Source organism: Dermacentor albipictus, chromosome 10, assembly GCF_038994185.2.
Source record: "Dermacentor albipictus isolate Rhodes 1998 colony chromosome 10, USDA_Dalb.pri_finalv2, whole genome shotgun sequence".
NCBI classification, from domain to species: domain Eukaryota; kingdom Metazoa; phylum Arthropoda; class Arachnida; order Ixodida; family Ixodidae; genus Dermacentor; species Dermacentor albipictus.
This window is the reverse complement of record NC_091830.1, coordinates 57,784,369-57,811,099: the sequence shown is the minus strand read 5'-3', so window position 1 is coordinate 57,811,099 and position 26,731 is coordinate 57,784,369. Positions and strand designations below refer to the sequence as shown.

Sequence of the window (26,731 nt, the reverse complement as noted above, 5' to 3'; positions counted from 1 at the left end):
GCAAACAAGTCTTAGCGCAGCATGCGTTTGCACTGAATTTTCGTAACCATGAACCCAGCTTTCCAACTAGCCTAATTAGCAGCGTCCTTTATTGAGATAGTTACTACTGAAAATTCTATATTAATATCATTTCTTTCAGTTCAGAGGCATACTATTTACCAGAGAACTGGTCAACATGAATGAAGCTGGGTTGCCTTTAAAAAAATAATGAAATATATTTCCTCCCCATGAACAAACGTTTGCGAATTTCAAATCTGTGGCTTATATTCCGAAATTTTCGCTGCATTTGAGTGAAGAAAATTAATACGTATCAAGAGCTCACCAGTCACAAGACTGAGAGCAGTACCCAGGAAAATGGTCATCAGGGCCCCGAAGAAAGATATCCAGTAAAAAGACACCAGGTACAGCCCGAACACGCTCGAACTGCAATTCGCATAAATATGATATACAAATTAAGCAAGGAAGAGCGCTAGGTGGCACAGATTTGTCAGCGAAAACTGCAAGGGAATAGATAAAGAAGAGGAGCCTCGTTCTGCGCTGAACGTTTCATAATTGTCGGTTTCAGGCAATAGAGCAGTATTTTAGCACCACACAGCAGGGGAGCTGAATAGTGTGATGGCAACAAACAAATCTTTGCAGAAAGAGTAAGAACAACGAAATGAGTGTATGAAACGCAGACCGCGTCTAAACAAACTTGTGTTTCAAGCCTGCGCAGGATACGCTCAAATGCAAATGCAAAAAATTTAAATTTGAAAATTACAACTGAACAAGGCAGACCACCACGTAGGGTAAAGGCAATCCAATCATACATGACACACACGCACATTCCGCATGCTGGCAGCGCTTGGTCGCTTGCATTATCCAGCAAGGTTTGGGATTGTTGTTTTAGACATGCACCTCTGATTTCTAAAAGAGGCTCTTTTATATTGTGATAGCAATTATACGGACCATCTAGGTAAATTTTTGCAGTCGTCGTGGTGTTACACATAAGATCATATCGTAGTCCTCGTGCAATATGATGTCGGTGCGCGGGAAAGCTTGCGAGAATGAGTAGAGAACATTGATGGTTCGATGCTCGCCGTCGTTTCGCGAACCCAAAGTTGAAGCTCACGCCACCATGCGCATGCTAAGAGAGAGGGGGGGGGGGGTGATTGATCGCGCGTTAACGTACTCAAGCCCGCGGTAGTGGAGGCAGATGAGCAGGCGTCCACTCCTCAGAACCGCAGTGACCACAGCGGAGGCTATTGCTGCTGTGTATGCACACCTGAGAAGGTCGAAACATTCCAGCGTGCAAGGCGCTCCTGAGCGCATGCGTGGGCCACGCACCCTACCTTGGAGCTGAGCTGCAGCGTGGGCAATGTTTGGACGAGCCAAGATGGCTGGTTGCCTAATGCGTGCTGTCTTCTGACGTGCTTTGCGCTACAGATTGCGAAGTTAGATGTTCAGGAGACGCTTTGAAGCAAGAGGCATCAAGAAACATTCACAGCCTGCTGCCGGCGCTCTTCATCGCACCAGCGTTGCGACAGCGAGTGATCGTGGTCGCATCGCATGGATGTGTCGCATGGATCGTGGTCGCCTCCCATCGCATCGCATCACTGATCGAGTGATCGCATGGTTCCACATACGTGGAACCGTGCGTGTTAACTTGATTTAAAATTAGCAATGCAGTGTTTACTTCAATTTATACTGCCAATAAACTACGAAATTTACTATGTGTGGTTGTGTAATACTTCGCTATCAATATCAATACTTATCGCTTCATAAAAAGCTGCGCCTTTTTATATCGGAAAATGAATACGCATGCTTCAGTCTGAAATTATTACACTTACGCGATAGTCAATATGCCTACATTAAGAAATCGTATCACGAGTTGCATTACAGCAGCATTATCTCTGCATGGACGTTTTCTCCATGGTATCTATCTGTTGGGCTGGGCTGACCCAGAGCGCTCAAGTTTCACTGTATGCGCTGGTACATCTAGTGGGACGAAATCAGCCACGTGTACCTAATGCGTGAAATAACCAACCCCGTGTCCTGTTGTTGGTGTGCTCCAGCTAGAGGCTGCTCAGTCCAGCCACTCGTGTTTGTAGTTAGCGGGCAACGGTCGACTGTTTTAGGAAGGTACGGAGGTAGCGCGATTTCCGATAGGCTCCTTCCTATGGCGTGCCAGAGGATGAATATGCAGACCAGCAGCGTCGCCAAGCCCACGCCCTGCAAAAAATGCATTATTGGTGAGCTCAACGTACATTCTTCCAATGAAGTATCATAGAAGAGGTACGGGTGACATAAATCAATCGAATGTTCCGTTTAAATCTCCTGACCGAAGCGAAATTCCAGCAGGACCATTCTCACGGTTATTGCCCGTATTTATAAGATAACCATCGAAACAGCGAAGCGATGCAACCGATCGCCGCCGCTTAGGAGCGTCATGTATGAGGCGTGCATGAATCGAGACTCCTCTCGCGGGCTTCGGTGATGACGATACATTGCCATCCCCTTTGAAATGGAGCAGCGGCTAATACTCACCTTGCCTGCTTGAGGTAATCAGGTATGCTGCACATGATTTTTATTCTAGCATTTTTGCATACACCTCCTTAATGCTTTTTTATATACCTGAAAACTTCTCTATATTCCTTGAACAGCCACTTACGCCTTTAACAAACCCAGTCGCATTAATTTTTTCCTTGCATTTTTTTTTCACCAGTAGTCTAAACGACTCTTGCTTATCTCAAATGCTGACCAGTCGATGCTTCCGTCAACTTGAGATGAAAACATTGTTGGAAGATGCACGTAACTACGGTTCCCACTGGATGAATACATTTGCATTTCATTACGATGCGCATAGTTGTCACCAGATTTACGGTGCCACAGATACCTGCCTCACTTCGTTGCGAACGTTTGCTTAGGCATCTTTTTCTCCTTAGGCACCATCTAGAGCCTCAAATAGTAAGGCACTGCACTTTGTGTAATTGTACAGGTTATCCCTTTTAATTTCTTTCTTCACATTCTTGTAAATGTTCATGGTCTTGTTTTTTCTCTTTCCATTCTTTGCACCTAATTCACTCTCTGTTTCTTTCATATTATTTTTGATGACTCCTTGCTGTCTACTTACAGCTTTAATTACTCTGGAGGCTCTCATTAACGAGCAACAAGTACTATGCAATACGTTTTTTTTTTTTTGATAACATAGGTCGCAAGCTCGTTGCACTAAAATCGACTTTGGTCAACTTCTCGGCATATAGGCAAATAAAATGTAAAGGCAAATTCTCATAAAAACTTATTTCAACAGAGGAAGAAGATTGATACACATCCCTTCTTCACAAACGCCCTCTGTATGGAAATGCACGTACATTCCTGATAGGGTGCCCTTTTATAAACGTGCCTTTGGTCCTTGAAGGAGGCGCGATGTGGTTTTCGGGTCGTATCATATGGCGAGATACAGCAAGTGGTGAGTACGCACTTTTGTGATCATCCAAGTTTGTTCTTCACGGATGCAATAGAGAAGCTCACTAAACGTTGCGAAAATTGCATTGACATGGATAGGCACATGTGGGAAGAGGATATGTGTAGAACTTCATCCCGCGTGGGAATAAAATTTTTATAGGAAAATTCTCAGTACTTTTTTTATTCGCCCTCTAAATACATTTACATGGGGTATTCTTTAACAACTCTTCTAACCAATTACGTATGGCTACAGAAAGCGCGACATCTCTTTGAAAGATGTCCTCCCAAGTCGAAACGTCCAAAGCACGACCACCAGCACTACAAAAGCACAGCATGACAGGTTGGGCCGAGCGCCATGCATTATTTTTACAGTCGCCATCTTAAGGTTACCAAAGTGACAGTGAAGACAAAAATGTTTCACACTATGTTAAATCATGCCTAGTGTTCTTTTTTTCAAAGGCACCGTCTACATTTATGTGTTTAGGAAAGCGGCAAAATAACGCAAACTCTGCAACATGAATGAAAAAATATGTAATTACTAGAAGCACTAATGATTTACTTCATGTGGAATAATTACGAGCAGGATTCAAAAGCTGGGGATGTGAGCTATAACTGAACACCCGCCTTAACTATGAGTGGTTCCCGCTACTAAGAGGCTCATATCAAGTTTTGAAAGTATTCGCAAATAAAGACGTTATAACCTGTACAACAACTTTTTTCGTGGTATATGCGGGAAGATTCTTCAAACTGGTCTCATTTACCGAAAATAGGCTTCACTAGAACCACACACTTTATTTGAGCATTGCCCATTAATGTGTCGGAAATGAAATCAAGTTCGAATGTAACTAAGCAAAGTTTTCATGTCAATTCGGACGATTTTCTCGGAAGACACAAAAAAGGGTCATAAAAATAGCATACAAAGCATGAATCTAGGTATGCGTTTAAAAGAGCCCACGCTTGCCCCACTGTCTTCATTGCATGTTCAGGCAGTAATGCACCAATCACTCTACAGGCTGTGTCTGTGACGATGTGAATAGACGCCTAATTTCCTGCACTGTATGCGTTGCACTTCAGTTTTGTTGTTTTAAATTGCACCATGATCCGAGAATTCTACATATATCGCATCAACTCATTTAATCAAGCATACATAGTCATTTTTCTGCGAGAAAACATACCAGTTGGTGACACACTTTTCTGGCAAAGTATTACAAAGCAAAAAGATAACAAACATTTACAAAACTTTAAAGAGACGTCAAACCTTTGCGTTCACCCAAGGCGACGACAGGGCTAGCAGGAAGAGCCCAGTGAATGGTCCCGCCGCGGAACAAAAAAGTGCCATGAACAGCTGTCAATAAAGGCCCAGAAATGAAGAGAAACCATCAAGAAAAGTGCAAAACACACAAACAAAAATTAAGCATCTGCAGCGCACAGTACGGAATCTACGCATAGTGAGGCGGTTAAATAAAATGCCGTCAAACTGTTCCTATTGGGTAATCATTATCACACCCGGAAAATGAGCAAGACGTGCAATCCTCCTCCTGCCCCCTCCCACGCGATTCACGTGACCGCAGATTACACTTTCTTTTGGGTCAAAATACTTTTTCACTGCACAATAGCCGGCGTCTGCCTAGTTCACAGTTTCAATATCTCCAGAATCTGCTCACTATCGCCGCGACCAGTCCACCGAATAGACAGGTTACGTCCCCGGCAAAGAAGAAAATGAATTTTATTCTGGGGTTTTGCCTGTCACAACCACAACTTCATTACGGGACACGCCGTAGTTGGGGACAAAGGATTGTTTTTCACCGCCTGAAGTTCCAAAACATACCCCCAATGCACTGTACACAGATGTTCGTGCACTTCGCTACCATCAAAATATGGCCACAGTCACCGTGATATGATACCGCGATTTCGTGCTACGTAGTGCAACACCATTGCCACTAAGAGCTATAAGGAGGGCCGAATGAGAAGACATAAAAGTTTCGCCTTATAAAGGAGTTACCTTGAAGGCGTATGTTTATTGCACTGAGGATATCTAGGCACTGTTTGTTCGATCACTGCGTAAAGTTGTGAAGATTTGAGCCTCTTAACAGCACATCTAAAGTGGTACTACAGCTGGGCTAAATATAACCAATTTACTATTAAGTACATGTTATCTTCATTGCTAGGAAGTGGTTTCTTTCTGCAAGTTATCCCTTTAGATATTCAAGATGTCAGGTGTCTATGAATAGATAATAAAGATGTAATGTTCTTTGAACTTATAATCCTCGCAGACTTCTATTGCATATGGCGCTCATGTGTGGCTGCCTTGTAATACAACGTCGATAGAATAGCAATTGATATGCGTGTTCAATCTTAGAAACCCGGCTACTGTGATCCGAACCTGTACAATTAGGTGCAGTGAATGGTCATACGTACCCGTGTTGCGGTGCCAAGATAAGGTACAGCAATTGCGCACAAGGTCATTATAGTGCCACTTGTGAAAGCTGTAAGGAGATTTTGCAGGCGTGTCTGAGATTTAGAGCAAGATTTCACGTTCCGACTTCACTATTACAAACGTCAGAATGCTGAGGCTACAGTCGCGTTCCATTATACCGTTTGCTCTGTAGATTACTAAAATGAGGCATCTGAGAAAACATTAAACGTTTCACAAGCCCAACTTCACAGCAGCAACGAGCATCAAAATTTGCTCGATACTTGACTATTTTTTTGGAAACCGAGAAGTACAAGTGTCCTATAATGTAAAACTATTCCATTGAGTTTTTATTCCAATTTGCTGACGTCAAACTTGCGTAACCGCCGACGCAAGCATCGGGTGGTCACACGCAGGGTTGTCTCAAGAGACCAACCAAACGCTCACCTCGTTCATAGGAGGTCACTTTTGTTTGCATGAAAAACGAATAATATTGCCTACACTGAGCGTCTTGTCTTATCTAATTAGCTAACAACAGGTGAAGAGCACGCTCAAGTGGATAGGGATTTGATCGGGTCGAGCCACTGCACTGAAAATCGATAACCGGATGGAGAAGGTTGTGCCGTCGTCTGTGATTGGTTCGCTTTCGTTTACTTAGCTTACGCTGGCTCGTCGACAATGGCAGCGGAATGCAATGGAAGCTTTAGAATGGCGCTAAAACGGATCCTCAGCAAAGAAGAGTTGGCAGAACGAGGACGTAAACGTGCCGAAAGTGCTTGAAAACGTTACACGGCCACGCAAAAAGTTTTATTGCACGTGTAAAGGGGGGTTTATTCTGCTCGTAGAAGCAGCAGCGCGACAAACTCAGCACCAGCAGGTGGGGCGCAGCCAGCGAACGAGCTGGGTACGAGCCACGCGATGGCAACGGAGCTTTTCAGCCTGCCGATCTTCGTCACACACGCAAATAAACCCATGCTCTCCGGCAGGTGCGAGTAGTCAGTGCCTGAGTGATCCGGCGGCAGCCATCTTTTATTCCTTTCAGAACAGGGCAGCTTGCGGCCTTCCAGAAGAAAATTCCGTTTTGTTCGGCGTATTAATGTATCTTTAACGCGTACAAATCACTTTGACGCGGTCAGTTTTTGTGGTTTTGTGACGTCGCATGACATGCAGGTGAAGTTGGTGCAGCCCGAAAACTTTTGACCAACAGCCGAGACCTAATGTCTAAAAGGCGTCGAATCAGCAATAACTATTTTTCTTTGGTACGGTGCAATCATGCATAATCAGCATGTCCATGTCATATCAGATGGGACGCTATCACCGTTTTCGTGACGTCGCGTGACCGACAGGTGAAGTGGGCGTGGTCTAAAAAGTGTTTCACTAATCGTGGAGGGCTGATTGCAGAATTGGAATAGAACAGTCTGGAATAGTTTTACGTTATAGCGCCCAAAATGTGAATAAATTTCCACGATTTGCGCAACTCGCGGCCTCAAATTTGTCTGCTTGCCTATTCAATGAACGACTATTGGGATATGTTGTGCATATTGAAACTTTGTCAGCGAGCGCTACTGCAGAGAAACGGAGCCCCTGAATCAGCCTCATAGCACCAAGACACGCCACCCGGCATACCACTTCTCACTCCTTTTCGCGGAGAACAAATATCCTAAACCTCAAACATCCTTTACAAAAACATAAAAAATGCATTTTCACACAAAAATACCCACCAATTATAAATTTTTTCCTTTCGCCAGTTGAAGGAATACGTACTAAAATTCTGCAGGCATATCAACTGCTGTTTTCGTTTTCACTTTCCCACTATGCGAAACCAATGCCGCACAAAAAAAGTGGCTGTCACTTTAGCGTACACCAACAAGGGTGAAGGCGAAAGCCTTCGTGCTCAAGAGACATTCATTAAATTACCTCACATTCTCATTCGAACGTATCGTTAGTTCTTATTGCTTGTTTTTCCGACCAAAAGTCGTGGGCTCGAGTACCCTAATTGATGCTGCCTTAATTAAATTTGCCGCAACTAACACAAACCGAGGTGGGTTCGACTTCCACATAAGGTCCGGGGTTCTACTCCCACCGAATGTCGTGGGTTCGAGTGCCTGTATTACCTCTGTCTTAATTAACTCTGGCTTTGTTTTGGCACGATGAGCGACATGAAGGCGATAACGAACGGCTAGAGAATTGGCGAGCGCGAGGGTGTAGTATGGGAACGCTGGCATGATGAGCGACATCGGAGCCACCTGTCGAAAAAGAGGACAACCATCGAGCGAGCACTGAAACGAGCGCATATCTACGTGAAGCGACCTAACATGACGTTCTGTTCCGTATGCCGCGTTTTGCGCACCATCGGGAGTATAATCCACCTAAGGCTTTCGCGCTAATAACGGTGCATAGTACGAACACATTTGACGTAATAGTTCTGCGGAAACCCGCAAGGCGGAGATAAGTAATTATTAAAGGTCAAATCAGACATCAACCCGTTCGAAGCAATATCCACAAAGGAAACCCATACGGGTTTCTCGAAAAAAAGAAAAGCTTCGCAGTTGAAGAAAATGCGTCCTCGTCCGGCACTAGGACCCGGGACCACCGCCTTTCCGCTGCAGCCGCTCTACCATATGAGCTAACCAGGCGGCTGGCAGATGGCAGGGCAAAATTGAATTTGTGAACGCCTCGGAGCAAAGGCAAGAGTTTGACGTGATAGTTCTGCGGAAACCCACAAGGTGGATGTCTGATTTTCCCTTTACACAAACACATTTCCACGGCATATATCTGATACCGTTTTTCCTAGACCTATAGTAAAAGACAAAAGGTTTTAGCGAAGCGTTATGCCTTGATAACGTGTTTGTTTTGGTTGTGCTATAATAACGCGCCACAAAAGTTCGTAATAAAAAGGTTGTTAATGATATTTTTGTAAAGACTGTTCTAGCGAAAATAAGCCTTGTGTTTGCGGTAGCAATAACGCTTGGCAAGGCATTATTCTATCTTACCTGAAATTTTCTATTTTTAGTAATCAGTGACAGTCGTCGCAGAAAGGCAACGTATACAAGCGCTGGGTAACCTAACTTGCCTGAACACCCACAACTGGAAAATACGTTGCCTGAGCTTTTGATATATAATAAGGTTTTTACGAAATGCATAAAAGCAGTAATCTTTTCTACCAACAATTCGTCGTCTCACCTGATTTAAGTCCTTGTCCGCATTGGGACACAAGTTGTCTACATCTAGATTTGATTGAATTTTTGTACACAGTGGTGCTTTCAAACATTGAAAGCATTGCGAAAGATTAATGAATTGCGCTTTCATACTTTGAACTGTAGGATTGTGTGCTTTTTAAAGCGCACTGGGCAATTGAGCAAGACATGTTGCAGGTTCTCAGAGGTAGGTTACAGTTTGCAACTTCGCAAAGTATAAATGCTTACTTTGAATGGTCAGATTAAAATTTAAACTGAGCCGCTTAGCCTTCAGATTGTAAAAGTCACATGTTTGTGCGCATTGTTCTTGGTCTGGAAGATGTTTTACTATTCAGATGTGTGAGATTTGATTTCCGCAGCTAAGCGGGAAGAGCTTTCCCCTGGGGAATTATTAGACGCAAGAGATGCTAATCTAATAATTGACACACGTCATCAGGTAACATTTTACGAAGAATGCAGGCGTTCAACAGTAGAGTATTCAGCTCCTTCTACAATAGTGTTTGAAACATTTCACATAAAGATGACCCGCTTTTGCGGTGAAACTACGATTTTTGCATTCCATGTCCCATACGTTACTTGGTGATATTTTTGCTAGAAGTTTCTGAACTATTATGAGATCAGGCACAACTTTGGTTTCGAACTCGGGTCGCCATATATTTATTGCATAGCTCATCTCGCCTGGCAGTGGGAAGTATATACATCGCCTTGGCCATTTTTATTTCCTAATTATTACTACACGAAAATGTCTAAAAAAACTGTGTATTAAAACCTATGTTTAACCAACTTTGAAGAAATATATAAATTGTTAGTCATTATCTAATTTTACTGAATCCTTCCTCTGTATTAATTAAATGTGAGAACAATACCATTGTAATTTCTGTCACCGGCGGGAAAACAATAACAATCTTAATGCGGGCATTCTCGTCTGTTGTGTGAATTTTATTAGGCAGTAAGCTATGACAAACTATATGTGCCTTGCGAAGAAACAAATCTTTCTAGGCTCACAGTGCGTACATTAAATACAGCTGCATTCATTTTCACAAGATGCAGTCATGCCTTCATGAATGACGGCGTTGCTTTGAGAAACACAAAACACAGAACTCACCTTCACAAAGCAATTCATAAGCATTATAAAATAAATGAGCATAGCGTGCAGCAGTACTGCTATTTCCCGCATTTCTTAAATGTTCACGATGACTAGATCAGAAGACATCACGCATGCCAGAAAAGAACTAGAACATGGTGCTCTAGGAAAGACATTCCTTAGCAAAATGACCATGCAAGGAAAAGCAGTATCTTTATTCCTCAGCCATTTACGAACAAAAACAGTGTTGTGCTTTCGAAAGAACACTGGCCAAATATTATATCCAAAGGTCATTCGACATACCTAGAAGGCGCATTACGAGGCCAGCCTTCTGCTCGCTTATCTTGACGTAAGTTGTGACCACATCGATGTAACATATTGCTGCGTGGGAGTTCACAATCGATGATACGGTGCTGCGATCGAATAAATAAAATGTATATTAGGCAAGGCGACACGATCACAAATTTATTTGGAGGTCTTGTTCTTTCCAGGTGGAGAGACCGGTAAGTAAATCGGCCATCGGTGACGTCTTAAGTGAGATCCGAATAGTTCCAATCGTTTCCACGTCTGCATAAGCTTTCGTTTTCTTAAATAAAAAACGAGCACAGCCTTTGTCTTCCAGTATCATGCTGCCAATTTCCGCATATTTGCTTCTTTTTCAAAATAAAAGGTGCAATGAGAACATGCGGAACCAAATGCCTAACCAACAACAATGATAAGCATTCTGCCAACAAGTTGTAAATTTATAAACTTTCGCATTCACAATGATTTCGGAAAATTCAGAGTGACGCAAAAAATGTCTTTCCTTTTATGCTCTCAGATGTACAAAGGATGAAGTTTAAAGCAAATAATAGAGTTCCTCTGAGGACACGCGTACTGTTTTTCAGTAATCGTCCATCGTGAATCATTTCTGGCTTTATAGCAGCAGAATAAACACAGGTATAATTCACATTTTGTATAGAGAGAGCTGTCGCAAAATCTCTTGGTACAAAGCAGGATGCAAGTATATTATTGCAACCATATACTTCTTAGAAGGAACGTTATGACTAACGCTAAGTGCAAACGTTTCAGATTCGTAATAACTCAATCTGTTAAATGACTGATTATATATGCCATCATTGAAGCCCCTCGAAGTTTTCTTCCACGTACGTCGATGCCTTTTCTCACCATATGTAAAATTAGCGCCACATAAAAAAAAGACCTGCGCTTAGGAGATTCTTTTAAAGTGTTGCCGACGAATTTAAATTCAGCAGATTAAACGCGGTTCGTGCTTTTTAGCATTAAACTTTATGACATCTTGCTCGATGTGTCTGCATCTCTGTGCATCCGCAGAAAAGAGCAATGTGGGAGCTTCCTTTATGCCTACGCACTCGAAAGCAGTTGTGGTTCTTACCTTGTTGACGCTCCAACGAGACCAGCCAAGAATAAACCTCTGAGCACGGGCACGTTGGCGAGGTGCGTCATCATATAATGAGGAATAATCTGATAGAATATACGGACAGTTAGCGAGGCATCAAACATTTGAGCATAGCTTCCGCTACGTGCGCATGTATGGCGGATGACGCATGTTACCTGGGCAACAGCACGCCCCAAAATAACAACTCAATTGGAAGAAAAAGCGTCGGAAGCAAGAAAGTGTCATTCATTATTTCTGATAATGCTACCTATTGCTTTAATACGCCCTCGTATGGTACTAATTTCCACCTTTGTACCGTCATGAAAAGAATAATTTGAAATTGTCATTCCGTGATCGTCGCAAAACTTAGGCATGGGATTATTATGTTGCAGCATACAGTATATGAAATTTCCAAATGCTTCGCGTGAATTTTTCATTTTGGAAAAGACGCCCTGAAGCAGGGGCAAAAGCCGACGCCATCTTACGTGTAAACAAAGTCAAATGCGGCAGTTACGCCGTGCAGGCACTGCAAAGCGCACTAGCGTCATATCAGTCAACCAAATCAGTATTAGGGTGCTTTTCTCAAGACCACGAATGCCCCGTAAGAGTTGTGAGCCTACGAATGCATTTGGCGTAGTTGAGCAGCCAACTATATATCGTTCAACCACGGTTGCTGTAACTCTGCCGCTTTTCGCGCAGACATGTTCATATTTTAAGGCTGTTCTCGCTTCTTCTACTCACGTGACTTAAACAATATATTACACACTAATGATGAACTCTCCTAAAGAGTTTACGTTCTTGAATATATTTCCTCTCGCTTTTCTTCAGGATCATTGGTGGAAAACGTTTTTCAGTCACGCATCTGTATTTCTACTTGTGTAAGATACACTCCCCTTTTTCACAAAACGAGCAGTTCCAATGAAAGTATTTCTAATGCATATTTGTGAGGTCGCCTCAGAGTGTTCTGACAGCCCTGAATCAATAATGTAAAAGGTAACTAAGCGTTCCGCCAGATTAAGCAGGCTCCGCTGATGATAAGGAAACAGGGTCATCACTTGTATAGTTGGATATTCTCGTAAAACATCTTTGAAGCTATTTGTCACCACCATTGGTGCCTGGCCAACGTGCTGTCAAGCTAAAACCCGAGTATTGTATAAATGAAAAGAAGCAATGCGAAAATTCTGTGATCCTCGCTAACGCTTGGAGAACCACAAGTTGGGGCCCCAGGAGCACGTATATAGCGTGAGTTTTAAGCGAATTTCCAACATGCATCCGAGCTTGCCTCTTTATTCAAGAATATTTCAGCTTTAAAATACTAAAGGCACATTTTTGATTCAGGCTTGTCTGAGGCTACTTGGAACATCATAATTAAAACACAGCGCTGCAACATTGAGAGACGCACACAGCGTGAACACGAGCATTGACAATGAACTGTTTCTATTAACGGATTGATTAAAGAACACCGAGGTCAGTGCAATGTTGAGCAGAAACGCCTATGCAAAACGAACTACGCGCCATTTGTTTCTGTAAGCTGCGTAGTTCTTCCTGCATTGTCGCTTTAAAAAAGAAATCAGTGTCGCTGTCACATCTAAGTGCCGCGAGGTGCCTCTTGAAGATCGGAGCCGCCACCCGAGCTTCGTGAAGAACGAAGAAGGGAACGGGCGCACAAGCACGGTGGAAGAGACGAGATCTCGCAGTGTTCGAACCAGGCGAGCAGCAGCTCCAAGCTCCTGTGGTGAACGAGGTGAGAGTTCCTGCCAGGCGAGACGTCCATAGCAATGGGCGGAGGATCGCGGAGCCGAGCACAGACGAGGACGTACGAGTAATCAGGCCTCCTGCTGCCCAGTGCTCGAGACGCTGGCTGACCCGAGAGACGCCGGTCCCTGAGCTGCCGCACCTGAGCTGTGCCGAGCATGTTTCCCGTCCATCACAGATTTTGCTGTGCTAGACGCGCGCCTAATGTGCGGCCGCCGCACGTGGATTGCGAGCGGCGTACCAGGTGGGCCCAGAGGCCGTGCTGGACGTGCTACTGTAGCACGTCGCTCGCAAGCGGCGTCCGAGCCGTACACCGAGACCGCGCGAAATGAGGCATCCCCTAGCTGATGCCAGCTGCGGCTCCTGAGCGTGCCGAGCTCGAGAACCGTGCTTCACGGGGCGTGTCGTAGTCGCAGCCAACTCGAGCACGGGTTAACCCACAGCGCCTTGTCGACCGAACCGTGAGCCTGACAACACGAGACTGTTTCAGCCTGTTTATTCCGGAGTGTTGTATGTGTGCAGACACGCTGACTGCCGTTACGCCGGTTATAAACTCTCTCTCTCTCTCTCGCTCTCTTTCTCTCTCTCTCTCTCTCTCTCTCTCTCTCTCTCTCTCTATATATATATATATATATATATATATATATATATATATATATATATATATATATATATATATATATATATATATATATATGGATGTGGAAGAAAGACAGAAGCATTTGGTTGCTTTTATACAAATCAAAGTGGTCATTAAAATATATGTGTATATATATATATATATATATATATATATATATATATATATATATATATATATATATATTAACGGCTGCTTATTTTTGTAAATGTAACTAAATGACTCTGTCTGTCTTCTACATCACTGCGCAATAGCAAAAGTGCCGCATAGTCCCGAACACTCCAGTCACATCTCTTACATTAGATCTTGAGACTGACTCCAACCAAATAACTGAATTTTATTAGCCCGACGTTTCGGAGCCCATTCGGCTCCTTCTTCAGGGGGTTGTTCTTCGGGGAGTGGCGGTGTGCCGCTTTTAAAGCATCTTTTTTGAAGAAAGGAGGGGGGGAACACGGGAGGTGGGGAGACACTTCACAGACGGAAAGGTGGGGGGGAACAAAAGGAAAGGGGGGTGTGTTGTTGAGCGCTTCCATGGTGCTGGGATGACCGGTGCTGGGGGGTGTGCTCGCGAGGGTGCCCTTGATGGGAGGCGGGGGGGGGGGAGGTTACAGGGTCGCGCCGACGTTCTGTGTTGGTGAAACAAGCGGGAGTCTATCTGGCTGTGCGTCCTTTTCTTCTTTTCGTCAGGTCGCCAAGGCCGTGGACATACACCGAGGGTAGGTTGCCCTTCACGCGGTTTATGTTATTCCCCGTATTCTGAATGTGGCATGACTCCAGTAGTAGTCTCTTTCGCCAGTTCGTTTCTGTTTGAAGGATTTCAGTTTCCTTGAAAGCAATTTTGTGGTCGGCGTCTTCAGAGTGTTCAGCGACGGCGCTGCGAATACGGTTGAATGTCCTGACGTCGTTCTCGTGCTGTCTGATCCTTTCTTTTAGATTTTTGGTTTCCCCGATGTACGACGCCGGACAGTCGGCACAACTGATTTTGTAGACGACGCCTCGAGCTTTTTCTTTAGGTGGACGATCTTTTGGTTTAGGGGGGAGGATATTGAAAGTGTTTATTGGTTTGTGCGCCACTTTGAGGCCTTCTTTTTTTAATATTCGGCTGAGCGCTTCGCTGGTACCTCTGATGTACGGGATGGACACTCGCTTCTGGGGTTGGGGAGAAGTCGACGGCTGAAGGTCCCGCATTTTGCTTCTTCTTTTTTGTTGACTGGTTGTTTTTCGAATGAAGTCATCTGTGTAGCCATTCCTCTTAAGTTTGTTGAGAACCGTTCTCTTTTCTTTCTTTAGATCCGATTCCGATGAGGAATGAGTTTCGGCTCGTTTGAATAAAGAATTTACAACAGATGCCTTGTGGTTTGCCGGATGGTCGGATTGGAAATGAAGATAGCGGCCTGTGTGGGTTGGTTTTCGGTAGACTGAAAATTTTAAAATGCCGTCTTTTCGTGTAACTTGTACATCTAAGAATGGGAGTGATCCGTTCTGTTCGCGCTCATATGTGAACTGTATATCCGGGTCTATGGAGTTTAAGTGTTTCTGCAAGTTTTCGACTTGGCTCGTCTTCAGGATGCAAAAACAATCATCCACGTACCTGAGGAAGACTTTTGGTTTCGGGGAAAAAGTATTTAAAGCTCTCTCCTCGATGCTCTCCATAGTCAAGTTAGCCATGGCAACGGAAATTGAGGCCCCCATAGGAGTTCCTTTAACCTGTTTGTAGTAGCTGCCTCGGAGGGTGAAATTTTCACCCGGAAATGCAAGGACAAAAACGTCGTGCCACGAAGTCTCCAGCTACGCCAACCAATCAACACACCAGAAGGCCGGGACATCATCAACAAGGCCCAGCAAAGATTGGTGACAGCACGGATACATGAGTGCCACATGGTGATCCGGAAGAAAGAAGTCGACGCGTTCTTCGCCAGAAGACAACTTGAACACCAGGTACCCCATCTCTTTTCATCAATTGAATCGTTTGCAAAGGCCGTAGCGTCCTCAGAGGAAATGAAACACATTCAAACGCAGAAGAAGAAATTCTCTTCCCTAATCAACGAAAACGAGAAAACAGGAGTGTTAAACAAGCACACAGTGATCAATTTATCATCGAGGAAGCTCACAAGCGAAGAAACTTCAATCCTCGCAAAAGGTCAAAATTCAATGTTACGACAGATAACCCACCCCTCCCCAAGATGATCGCCGCCCTTGAGAGCGGCATCCAGCAACTAGACCCTAAAGTGCGGGAACAGGTCAGACTGAAAGCAATCGGCATAATAAGGTCCAATAACAACCGCAGAAGAGAACGCAACTTAACTTCCGACGAAATAAAAGCAGTGAGAACGCTGAAAGAAGATAACAACATAGTGATCCTACCGGCGGACAAGGGGAACTCAACCGTTGTTTTGAACATAAAGGACTACGAGGATAAGGCGTCCGCCCTACTTGACAGCCAAGATTACGAGAGACTAAAGAAGGACCCCACTACGAGAACCCAGTCGGTGCTGAACAAGACGCTGATTGAAATATTCCGCAACCACCCAAATTCTCGAAATCTCTACCTAAAATTAATCTGTAGGAACGGATCCGCCCCAGCTTTCTACGGCTTGCCAAAACTCCATAAACCCGGAATCCCCTTACGACCAATCGTAGACTTTTCGTGTTCCCCACTACGATCACTATCCACTTACTTGCATCAGATCATATCACCACTCACCCTGAAGGACAGCATCGCACGTGCGCGACTCCGAGAATTTCATCAAACTCACATCAAAAGTCCGTATCGAAGATGATGAATGTCTGGTCTCTTTTGATGTAATCTCTCTGTTCACAAGAGTACCCATTAAGTTGGCTGTTTCCGCAACTAGAGATGCACTGGAACGTGACGATATGCTCAGTGAGAGAACCCCTTTGAGTGTAGACGAGATCTGCCACCTTCTCGAACTGTGCCTGTCCAATACCTATTTCACATTCCGAGGCAGCTACTACAAACAGGTTAAAGGAACTCCTATGGGGGCCTCAATTTCCGTTGCCATGGCTAACTTGACTATGGAGAGCATCGAGGAGAGAGCTTTAAATACTTTTTCCCCGAAACCAAAAGTCTTCCTCAGGTACGTGGATGATTGTTTTTGCATCGTGAAGACGAGCCAAGTCGAAAACTTGCAGAAACACTTAAACCCGGAAACTCCTTGCAGAAACTCCATAGACCCGGATATACAGTTCACATATGAGCGCGAACAGAACGGATCACTCCCATTCTTAGATGTACAAGTTACACGAAAAGACGGCATTTTAAAATTTTCAGTCTACCGAAAACCAACCCACACAGGCCGCTATCTTCATTTCCAATCCGACCATCCGGCAAACCACAAGGCATCTGTTGTAAATTCTTTATTCAGACGAGCCGAAACTCATTCCTCATCGGAATCGGATCTAAAGAAAGAAAAGAGAACGGTTCTCAACGAACTTAAGAGGAATGGCTACAAAGATGACTTCATTCGAAAAACAACCAGACAACAAAAAAAGAAGAAGCAAAATGCGGGACCTTCAGCCGTCGACTTCTCCCCAACCCCAGAAGCGAGTGTCCATCCCGTACATCAGAGGTGCCAGCGAAGCGCTCAGCCGAATATTAAAAAAAGAAGGCCTCAAAGTGGCGCACAAACCAATAAACACTTTCAATATCCTCCTCCCTAAACCAAAAGATCGTCCACCTAAAGAAAAAGCTCAAGGCGTCGTCTACAAAATCAGTTGTGCCGACTGTCCGGCGTCGTACATCGGGGAAACCAAAAATCTAAAAGAAAGGATCAGACAGCACGAGAACGACGTCAGGACATTCAACCGTATTCGCAGCGCCGGCGCTGAACACTCTGAAGACGCCGACCACAAAATTGCTTTCAAGGAAACTGAAATCCTTCAAACAGAAACGAACTGGCGAAAGAGACTACTACTGGAGTCATGGCACATTCAGAATACGGGGAATAACATAAACCGCGTGAAGGGCAACCTACCCTCGGTGTATGTCCACGGCCTTGGCGACCTGACGAAAAGAAGAAAAGGACGCACAGCCAGATAGACTCCCGCTTGTTTCACCAACACAGAACGTCGGCGCGACCCTGTAACCTCCCCCCCCCCCGCCTCCCATCAAGGGCACCCTCGCGAGCACACCCCCCAGCACCGGTCATCCCAGCACCATGGAAGCGCTCAACAACACACACCCCTTTCCTTTTGTTCCCCCCCACCTTTCCGTCTGTGAAGTGTCTCCCCACCTCCCGTGTTCCCCCCCTCCTTTCTTCAAAAAAGATGCTTTAAAAGCGGCACACCGCCACCCCCCGAAGAACAACCCCCTGAAGAAGGAGCCGAATGGGCTCCGAAACGTCGGGCTAATAAAATTCAGTTATTTGGTTGGAGTCAGTCTCAAGTTCTAATCGATTTCCCCATCAGACAGGCAATTCTGTCGAAATGTTTAGCTTCACATCTCTTTCATAAATGATAATTGAATTTTCGTTGTCAATTTGTTGTACCATGGTTGATTCAAGTGATATTTTACGAAGATTTAATACTCGTTCAGCCACCATATTGAGACTTCAGTGAAACTGCTGTTGTGCATTACACAATATGTTTTCTGTTCATGACGTTATATTCATTCCTCATTAAATTGTTATGCATATTCGTGACATGGAATGAAGCACGTTAGCCATACTGGTTTACTGCGAGTATCACGTTCTGATATTCGCGGTCAATACAGGCCGAAGTTTCACAGTCTTCTCTGTTCCCACGGGTTGTCTAGAAGAACTTCTTTCCAGGCGACTTGGTGAATGGCTATGTTAGAAAGAGTTGCTCGTGTCAAATAGCGAACACAGGAAAAAATTAGTTAGACGGAAAGACGAGAACTTATCGCCTCATAGGATAGCGGCGAAAAGTCCGCTGGAGGCTTCGGTTGGATAGAAGCAGGCACATATGAACGTTGAAGATACTTGGTATTTACAAGAAGACGTTACAAGGGATATCCATAGATATACAAGGTGGAAGTGGAACACCTATAGCGCTACCCATATTGGCAGAACGGATGGTGCATAGCACCTTCAATTTATTCCAGAACGCTTGATCGGGGCAACGAGCCACATCTGCTACCCCTCGGTGCCCCGCCTCAACCATTTACAATCTAATCGCCACCGAGCGAAATTGAGAATGGTCCGCCGGTACATTGATCACCAAACGTGTACGAGGATTACTGTGTGAGCGGTCTGTCGGTAAATCGAGCGTTGAACAACGTCTAGGCTCACTTTCTTTCACCGCAATTCAAAGTATTTGCTTCCTTCCCTAAAAATAACAACAGAAATTCAACAAGGAGGAGGGCTACCAGCGTACAGCAAATGTTCGTTCCGTGATTGGAAATGCGTGCACAGCCTAAAGAAACAGAGCCCTACACAGTGGGCGCAATTAAGTACTAAGATACAGGAAGCCCCTATACATATGCATATACATATACATATACATATACATATACATATACATATACATCTAATCAAAATGTTTGCGCGGAGACAGGAGAACAAGCCGAGAAAAAACAAGGATGAGCACCATCCTTGCTTTTTCTCGGCATGTCCTCGTGTGTCTCCGCAGACTTTTTCAGTATGCATTTCAACCAACTAGCCTGACTGTCTGCTCTCCTACATGATTGAACTATGCTGTGCCGCCACATCGCTCGTACCTGCGTACGATCTTCTGAGCATCTGATAACGTAGTCATTGCGAGCCATACACAAAAGAAAGCTGTCACTGGTGCACTTCAGGCTCGCCTACACTTCGCGAGTAAATACTTCTTGGAAATCCTCATCTACTCAGAACCAAACTAATCGGTTCCCCTTAGTCTTAAAGGAGGCTTCGATGATGGTCAGAACGGCCACGAAGCATGCAGTGTATAAAGCCCTAACCCCATGATAGTGATAATGTGGGCGACAGTGACTAGTTATAAAAAAGGCAGTAGCGTGAACAGATCCTCGTCCTTGCGCTAGATCCTCGTTTCTGAAACTTGAATTCGTCGCTCGTCTTCCGGAAGTTGTATGAGCAACTAGCCAATAGCGCGAAGCCTGACTGGACGTACATCTGTCAAGTACTACCGGTTGTCCCACGGAATGAGCAAGCGACTAAATTTTCATACGTGCAAGGTTAAGAACCTACTACAAGACTTTCAGATACATATTGTGCTAGTAACACAGTAAAAGATTTCTACTTAAATTATAAAGCACGCCTCACGCCAGTTTACGTGCCTATTTGCTGCCCTCATACCGTTAACACTGGGGAGACGTCGCTTAAAGTCGTCGCTCGCGTCGGATACGACTAGCGGGCGACGAGTGAACGCGACAGCCATCTCCAGCGCGTCACTTGTCACTGTCATGCGCAAGATTGCTTTCATGGGGTTTATACTTAATGTCTACGGTGTACACACTTTCTATGCCGATGAGACGCCTGGCCCGCTCACGTCAGGAGCCTAAGACAGATTCGAACCCCTTAGCTTTAGTTTTTGCAGTCAAAACGGCCACACAAACGACGGACGCGGAGCAGCGCCTATTATACGGACGCGGAGCAGCGCCTATTAGAGAGCTTTGTGCAATAATGGGCGAAGTCACACGCCTCGGGGCTATCCGAGTTGTGATGTGCCTGCCACGTCTGCTCGGCGCCAGCCTGCTCACAGGTGCACCTGGCTACCAGCAATCGCGTTCATCCCGCTCGATCCCATCTGAAAGCTCCCCGCCGAAATAGATTTGGGACATTGAGTCGCAGACGACCCGGGTCGTAAACGTGTCACGAATTGCTGGCTCTGGTCGCCACTCCGCATGGCAGGTAGGAGCAGCCAGGCTCATGAGCAGCACATCTGTCTCGTGTCGACGCCGTACACCACGGGATTCAACATGGCCGCATGGCTGAGTGGTCGCACGTACCTCAGCTCCTCCACCTTCACCCATTTTGACCAGTCCACCTCGCTATCGCCCCAGGCACTGTGCCGGAGATTCGATCCCTCATCGGCGGAGTCCTGAGGGCCCCAATCTCAACCCAGTAGGGTCACTCAGCATCCTACGACCGGCATAAAAAGAACGAAGCAGGCGCCGACCCGTTAAGCCTCGCAATTAGGCCTAGCGCGCCCTCGGCGAGGGCCGGCTACGCCTCGTAACATGGCCTCCTGAACCCCCATGGGTACACCGCCTACGATATCAGGTCTGCAAGCCGGACGACCTCCAGCAATGCAGCCCCTGCTATAACGTCTACCCCCGCCCCCAAACGCTCCAGCTCGCGGACCTAAATGAGCTAGAGGAACTCACCTCGACCAGTGACGACGACCACGCCTTCGCCCCGCTGCTCCCGCAGACCGTCAACAACAATGCACACAGTCCGACACAAAAATAAGAACTGGCTCTCTCGTGGCACCAGAGGCAAAAACAAAAGCGCCAGGGCAGAGCACGAGAACTGGAAGGTCAGGCTACTGGGCCTGCAGGAATTCAGTCTCCGACAAGCTCCGCTGGCAGCAAGCCGGTGAGCCTGTACCATGTGACGTTAGCCTCTTCAGTACCGTGTGACTGTTTGTCCAATTTAAATTATTATAAGGTCACGCGAAGAAAATACTCTCCCCCAACCCTCACTCACCAAAGAGGAACCTACCAGCTGGAGACATGTCCAAGCAGGTATCTACCCATAGTTTCTCCTCCTCATTAACATCCACACCACGGCATGCTATTCACGCTGCCCATGGTGTTCCGAGAAAGCCACTCTATTCCACATTATGAGGGATAAATGTGGGATCCACATTATGTGGGGTGTGCCGTGCAATCAATATATTGTCCCCCATCCAACACTCGAGCGCGGAGCAGTGGGAGTCGCTGCCGGCCAGCGAGACCCAGGACGATCAGCTTAGCTTGATTCACAGGGCACGCAGGGCGGCAACGGCTTGAGAGTGGAGACCTCGGGCTCGCGGAGTGGTGCCACTGGTGACGGTACTTGACGAGAGGAATCCGAGGCCATGGCTTACTGCATTGAAGGCGCAGTGCGAGGTACACGGTCTCGAGCTCCTGCCAACGCTAGGCCTAACGAAGCGTCCGAGGCAAGTGTAGGGCAGGAGCTGAGAGCGATGGCGCGATGTCCGGAGTCACGAATTTGTGGGCGAGCATAAACTAGAACGACGTTGGTGCCTGACGTCCATAAATTATATTTTGCCAGCCACTCACTCAGTCGGGAGTGGAACCAAGAGCCGCTGGCCCTTGCGATCTTACAACTGCCGTTTCCACTCTTCGCGCACCGTCAGCCTGCTAGACATGTCTTCGTTGTTTTTTGGTCGGATCACTATGGCATGTGGTAGCGCGCTACACGTCCGTACACTGCGATGGCCCCCTGAGCTGGGAACCAACATCGCAAGGTGTTTCGCTCGTCAAGCTAGGAACATCGGCAACCACCAGCTGTCTCTTTAGCCTTTCTTTGCAGCCGTTCCATTCGGCAAGACGAGAGGGAAGGGAAACAACGATGTCAAGCTTCTCAAGCTAAAGTTAATAAAATAAGTCGCGCTTTTCCACCAGCAGGCTTACAGAAAGTGCGCGCAGCATCGGCGATGATGATCACTTGGACAAGCTGCGCAGCCGACGCCTGCGTCTCAGCCACGGTCTATTTTAAGCGACTGTTGAGCAGCCTACGTGCAGGGCTTGTTATTACGCGGAGGGTTTCAAAGATTGTAATCGGTGCACCCAAGAGGGCATTTCGTTTGTTTTGTTTTTTTCTAATATTGCGTGTGATTGTTTTGGTACGCTGAAAATATATTTACGTAAAACGTGAAAAATGATAGGCTCCTAAGTCAGATGTTTCCTGAAACGCTGTACTGCATTCTCACCACATGCTTTTCCGTTAGGGTAATACGTGCAAAGTTAGCCAAATAATATTGTAAATTGACTGGATGAAGCGCCAAGTACAAAATGTGTCTGGCTCCTCTGTATGACAAGCAACACGCGTTTCAACGCGTCCTCTTAGAATGGCTCGACATCATTGGCTAAATTTTCCTAAAACATGGCACAAAAGCAGACCTAGCATAAATATTTACATATTCACTTTTCTGCGCTGATTATCTACAGATACTGTGCCTTAGATGACGCTAGTGCTGAAAGTAGAGTAACTAATTCAAGAATTTCACCTGATCGTAACTTTTGATGGCGCCACGGAGGAGTGGATCACAGTCTCTGAACCAGTAAATGATGGCTATGCCCCCGCAGTCTGCCACGATGAAGAAAAACAGCACGAAAAGTGGTCCCGCAAGGGCTATTCTGGAAAAGAAGATTACCTTCGTAAGCTGCGCTTTGGACTAACTTGCGAAGACCATCTAAGCTTTATTATCCACCCTTACTTCGTTTTACATAATCAGTTAACTACTGCAGGCGCTCTGTGCACAATTGTGCACGCTAACTTAGGTAATCAGGACACTGTTCATCTAGTTCCACGTAGGTTTGCCTATGTAAGTAGAACACTTCTTGCAAAATATTGCGCTTCTTGCATTTAACCAATGCTGAACGAAGTTAAAATTGAAGTACGAAATATCTATGAAAAAATATCACAAAAAGCCTACAAAGACAACAAGGACAACACAGGGGAAATTAATTGTGCTTAATAATTGAATTAAAAACAACATAAATTGATGGAAATGAAAGTGGATGAAAAAACAACTTGCAGCAAGTTGGCAACGATTTCACGTCTTGCGCATTCAGTGTGCGATGCTCCACCATTTGAGCTACCGCGGTCCCGTTTTGCGACACACTTTCTGGGGTATTTGTGTGCCTCTACTAGAACTAACCCCTGAAGTGTCATCCAGCACCATCACTCACAAACCTTGGCGGCGGATGTGGCACATCCTTTCTGCCGCAGGCGTCACGAGAACGTCACGAGCATTTTCTAAAAACGAGTTGGCAGGTTATGTGGTGCAGTTGGCTGACTTTTGCCCGAAACGAGCGAATGACAGCGCAAGCAATGACACGTGCAGACTGAGACAGACGAGTCGTCTCATAGCGCATCTCATATGAGATAGGCTGTCATAGCGCGATTTCAGTGCAAAGCACTGAAATACAGAAAGACAAACGAGACCTCAGCGGGAAAAAGCACAAACACCGGAGCGCTTTTTCCCGCTAACATCACGTTTGTCTTTCCGCACTTCCAGTACTTTGTGCTCCAATTACGCCATGAGCATCACTTCACTCCTTCCGCTGTCTTTCGCAATATGTTACGAGGGCCTTCTTCTTATGTCCCTATAGATTGGGACTTTCCAGGTACGCTAGACATACAATAACTGACTTTCTGATACCGAACGTTTCTGTGAAGAGTTCACGCATGGAGCTAGGATCCTGAAAGTTGGCCACTGTAACCGAAGAAATAGTAATTCATAATTTATTCTGAGTCTCTATCATTTATTTCACAAATGAGAATGCAAGAGCTATAGTGAAACGAACTTTCCAATGGACAGAAATAAGTGGTGCATCAAGGGCTTAAGATTGCTGAAAGAGGCTCACCAAGGTTTAGCGTTCGGTCATTTGGTGCTGCGAATTCAATGTTTTTTCCCAGCGTAATAAATAAGGGCAACAAAATGGACACACACATAGAAGCAAGAACTTAACTTTGTTTTCGTAAGCGCAGCTGTAAATTAACTTTCCAGCAACATGCGCCTGTTGACATTTCGCATGTCGTCTTACGCTCAGTGCACATCCTAGTGAGACGTTTCTTTGTTCTTTTCAACCAAGAAAGGCGTAGTCACCGTTTGGCATCCCGCAGTGTCCGCGCAGCCATAAACCTCTGCACCGCCATCTGGTCAAACCCAGTTCGGACGAGGCAGAAGGGCACTGCTCCCGCCAGCCCACTCCAGACGTTCTCGTCACTTGTTAGGTCCAAAGTCACCCTTTGCGTACGAGAGAGAAGTTGTTCCGCCATAAATTAAGGATAACTAGCAAATGGAAAGCTTCAAGGTTCATTCCAGTCATTGTACACGACGCTTGTTTCGGTATGGATGCAACACCCGCACGAAGGACCCGTAGTAGCTCTAAAGGCTAGTATGTGCGAAAGGCTTCGCAAGGAAACGCGACAAGCCCCCAGGAGTAGCAGTGCCATTGACGCGGGCCTCATGCTGCTAAAATAGTTCTTCCTAAATATGCAAGGTCTGATATGACGCACCCTGTAGTGGGGGACTCAGGAATAATTTTCGGCTCCTTTACTTTTGAAGGTGCGCCCAATGGGCATCTTTGTTTGTTTGTTTTTTTGCATTAGGCCCTCTCGAAGTACAGCCACCATGGCCTACATTTGATACCACCCCCTCGGGTTTAGCAGAGCAACGCCAAAGGCACTTTGCTTTTTATTGTTTCCTATTGCTTGGACAAAAGACACGTGGTTCCTAAAAAATTAAAAAATTCCTCTCAAACAAGTTGCAGAGTCTAGGACACAAAATACACGCAAAGCCATGCAGAAGTACATGTGGCTGGGCTAGTCGGTTCATATTGTTGAATAGACCATAAGTATGATCGCTCTGGCGCAAACAAGGAAGGACGGAAGGGAAAAAAGGGAGCGCCATAGTTTTCCCAGCACAAAGCCGTAGTTTTCACCGTAGCTGGAGCTAAATAAGCTTCGCTAATCAGGAAAAAATACGTAAGCCGTCACTCACGAAAACATAGAGATTAGAGTAAAAAAAAGAAGACACGGGCATTCGCGGCCGACACAGCACAGTCACAGTTAGAGGAGGTGCTGCATAGGAGGCCGTTGGGAACTGCTCCCGATTCGGCGAAGCTCCCGGTTCTCATTTTGTTCGGAATGCCCTGGAAGGTATTGGAGGTTAAGCGGTAAGTTTCAGTTTATTATTCGTTCACATAGTTTGTTACAATAAATAACACACAGACAAGGGTCCCACGGTCAGGGACTGCAACGGGACCCCTAATCAATTATTACAATAATAAAAGCACAATACCGAACAGTAAACATGCAAATATAATAAGCAAGTAATAACACCTTAGCGAGCACACAAAGCAAAGCAGGGAAATGAAGTACGTACAGAACCAAAACGATGAGCAAAACGAGAACAAGATGAAAGCAGGAGCCAATGTTTCGACATATGTTCTCTCTGGCACACCATATATAGGTGCGGTTCCTCTAAAGTGGGGAGAGGGCAACGCGGGTGGGCGAGGTAACGACCGAAGGTGTGTTAGTTGCATATTGTGTTGTGTGTTAGTTGCAATTTATATTGTTGAATGCTTCTTTTGTAAGAAACAACATATCGGTGAAACGGGACAATCAGTGAACGTCAGGTTGTACGGACATCGGCATGCGCACAGCTAAAAAACTTCCCAAACCCTTTGCCGAGCATTTCACCCAACCAGATCAAACTTTGATGAACTTAAACTCTACATCATACAGTCACATTTCCGTTCCGCGCAAGACGAAAAATAGACAGAATCATACCTCATCCAAAAGTTCAAGAAATTGGAACCAATAGGCGTAAAGGTATCAAAGCGAGCTTTAGAAGGTATTAGCTATGCTAAATTCCAAACTGTAGGCAACATCACTTACTTATTTCTCATTGTGTTGCTTTGTATTTTTTGTTATTGTATGTTCAATGACATCTGAACCACCCCACCTCCCCATCCTTTCATTCATGCCTATCGTTCTTCATATATATATATATGTATATATATATATATAGTCATTTTCAGGTGCCCTATTTTCCGCCGCTACATGTACTCTCTTTTTCAGAGAAACGATAGTTCACTGACATCCAGCGGAGCAGATAATACCACCACCTCCCCCCCTCGTCG

General features: G+C 45.4%; 1 protein-coding gene across 1 annotated transcript in view; it reads right to left on the bottom strand.

The window, feature by feature from the left end:
• LOC139050330 (sodium/iodide cotransporter-like) overlaps nt 1-26,731 on the bottom strand; it is a 47,046-nt gene that overhangs the window by 5,374 nt on the left and 14,941 nt on the right. Inside the window, exons 7-14 of the mRNA XM_070526565.1 lie at nt 24,691-24,831; nt 23,086-23,215; nt 11,532-11,620; nt 10,442-10,551; nt 5,863-5,930; nt 4,703-4,789; nt 2,027-2,211; nt 323-423 (exon numbers count right to left, since the gene is read on the bottom strand). Of these exons, the coding sequence (XP_070382666.1) occupies nt 323-423; nt 2,027-2,211; nt 4,703-4,789; nt 5,863-5,930; nt 10,442-10,551; nt 11,532-11,620; nt 23,086-23,215; nt 24,691-24,831 (911 nt within the window). The remainder of the gene's footprint in view (nt 1-322; nt 424-2,026; nt 2,212-4,702; nt 4,790-5,862; nt 5,931-10,441; nt 10,552-11,531; nt 11,621-23,085; nt 23,216-24,690; nt 24,832-26,731) is intronic.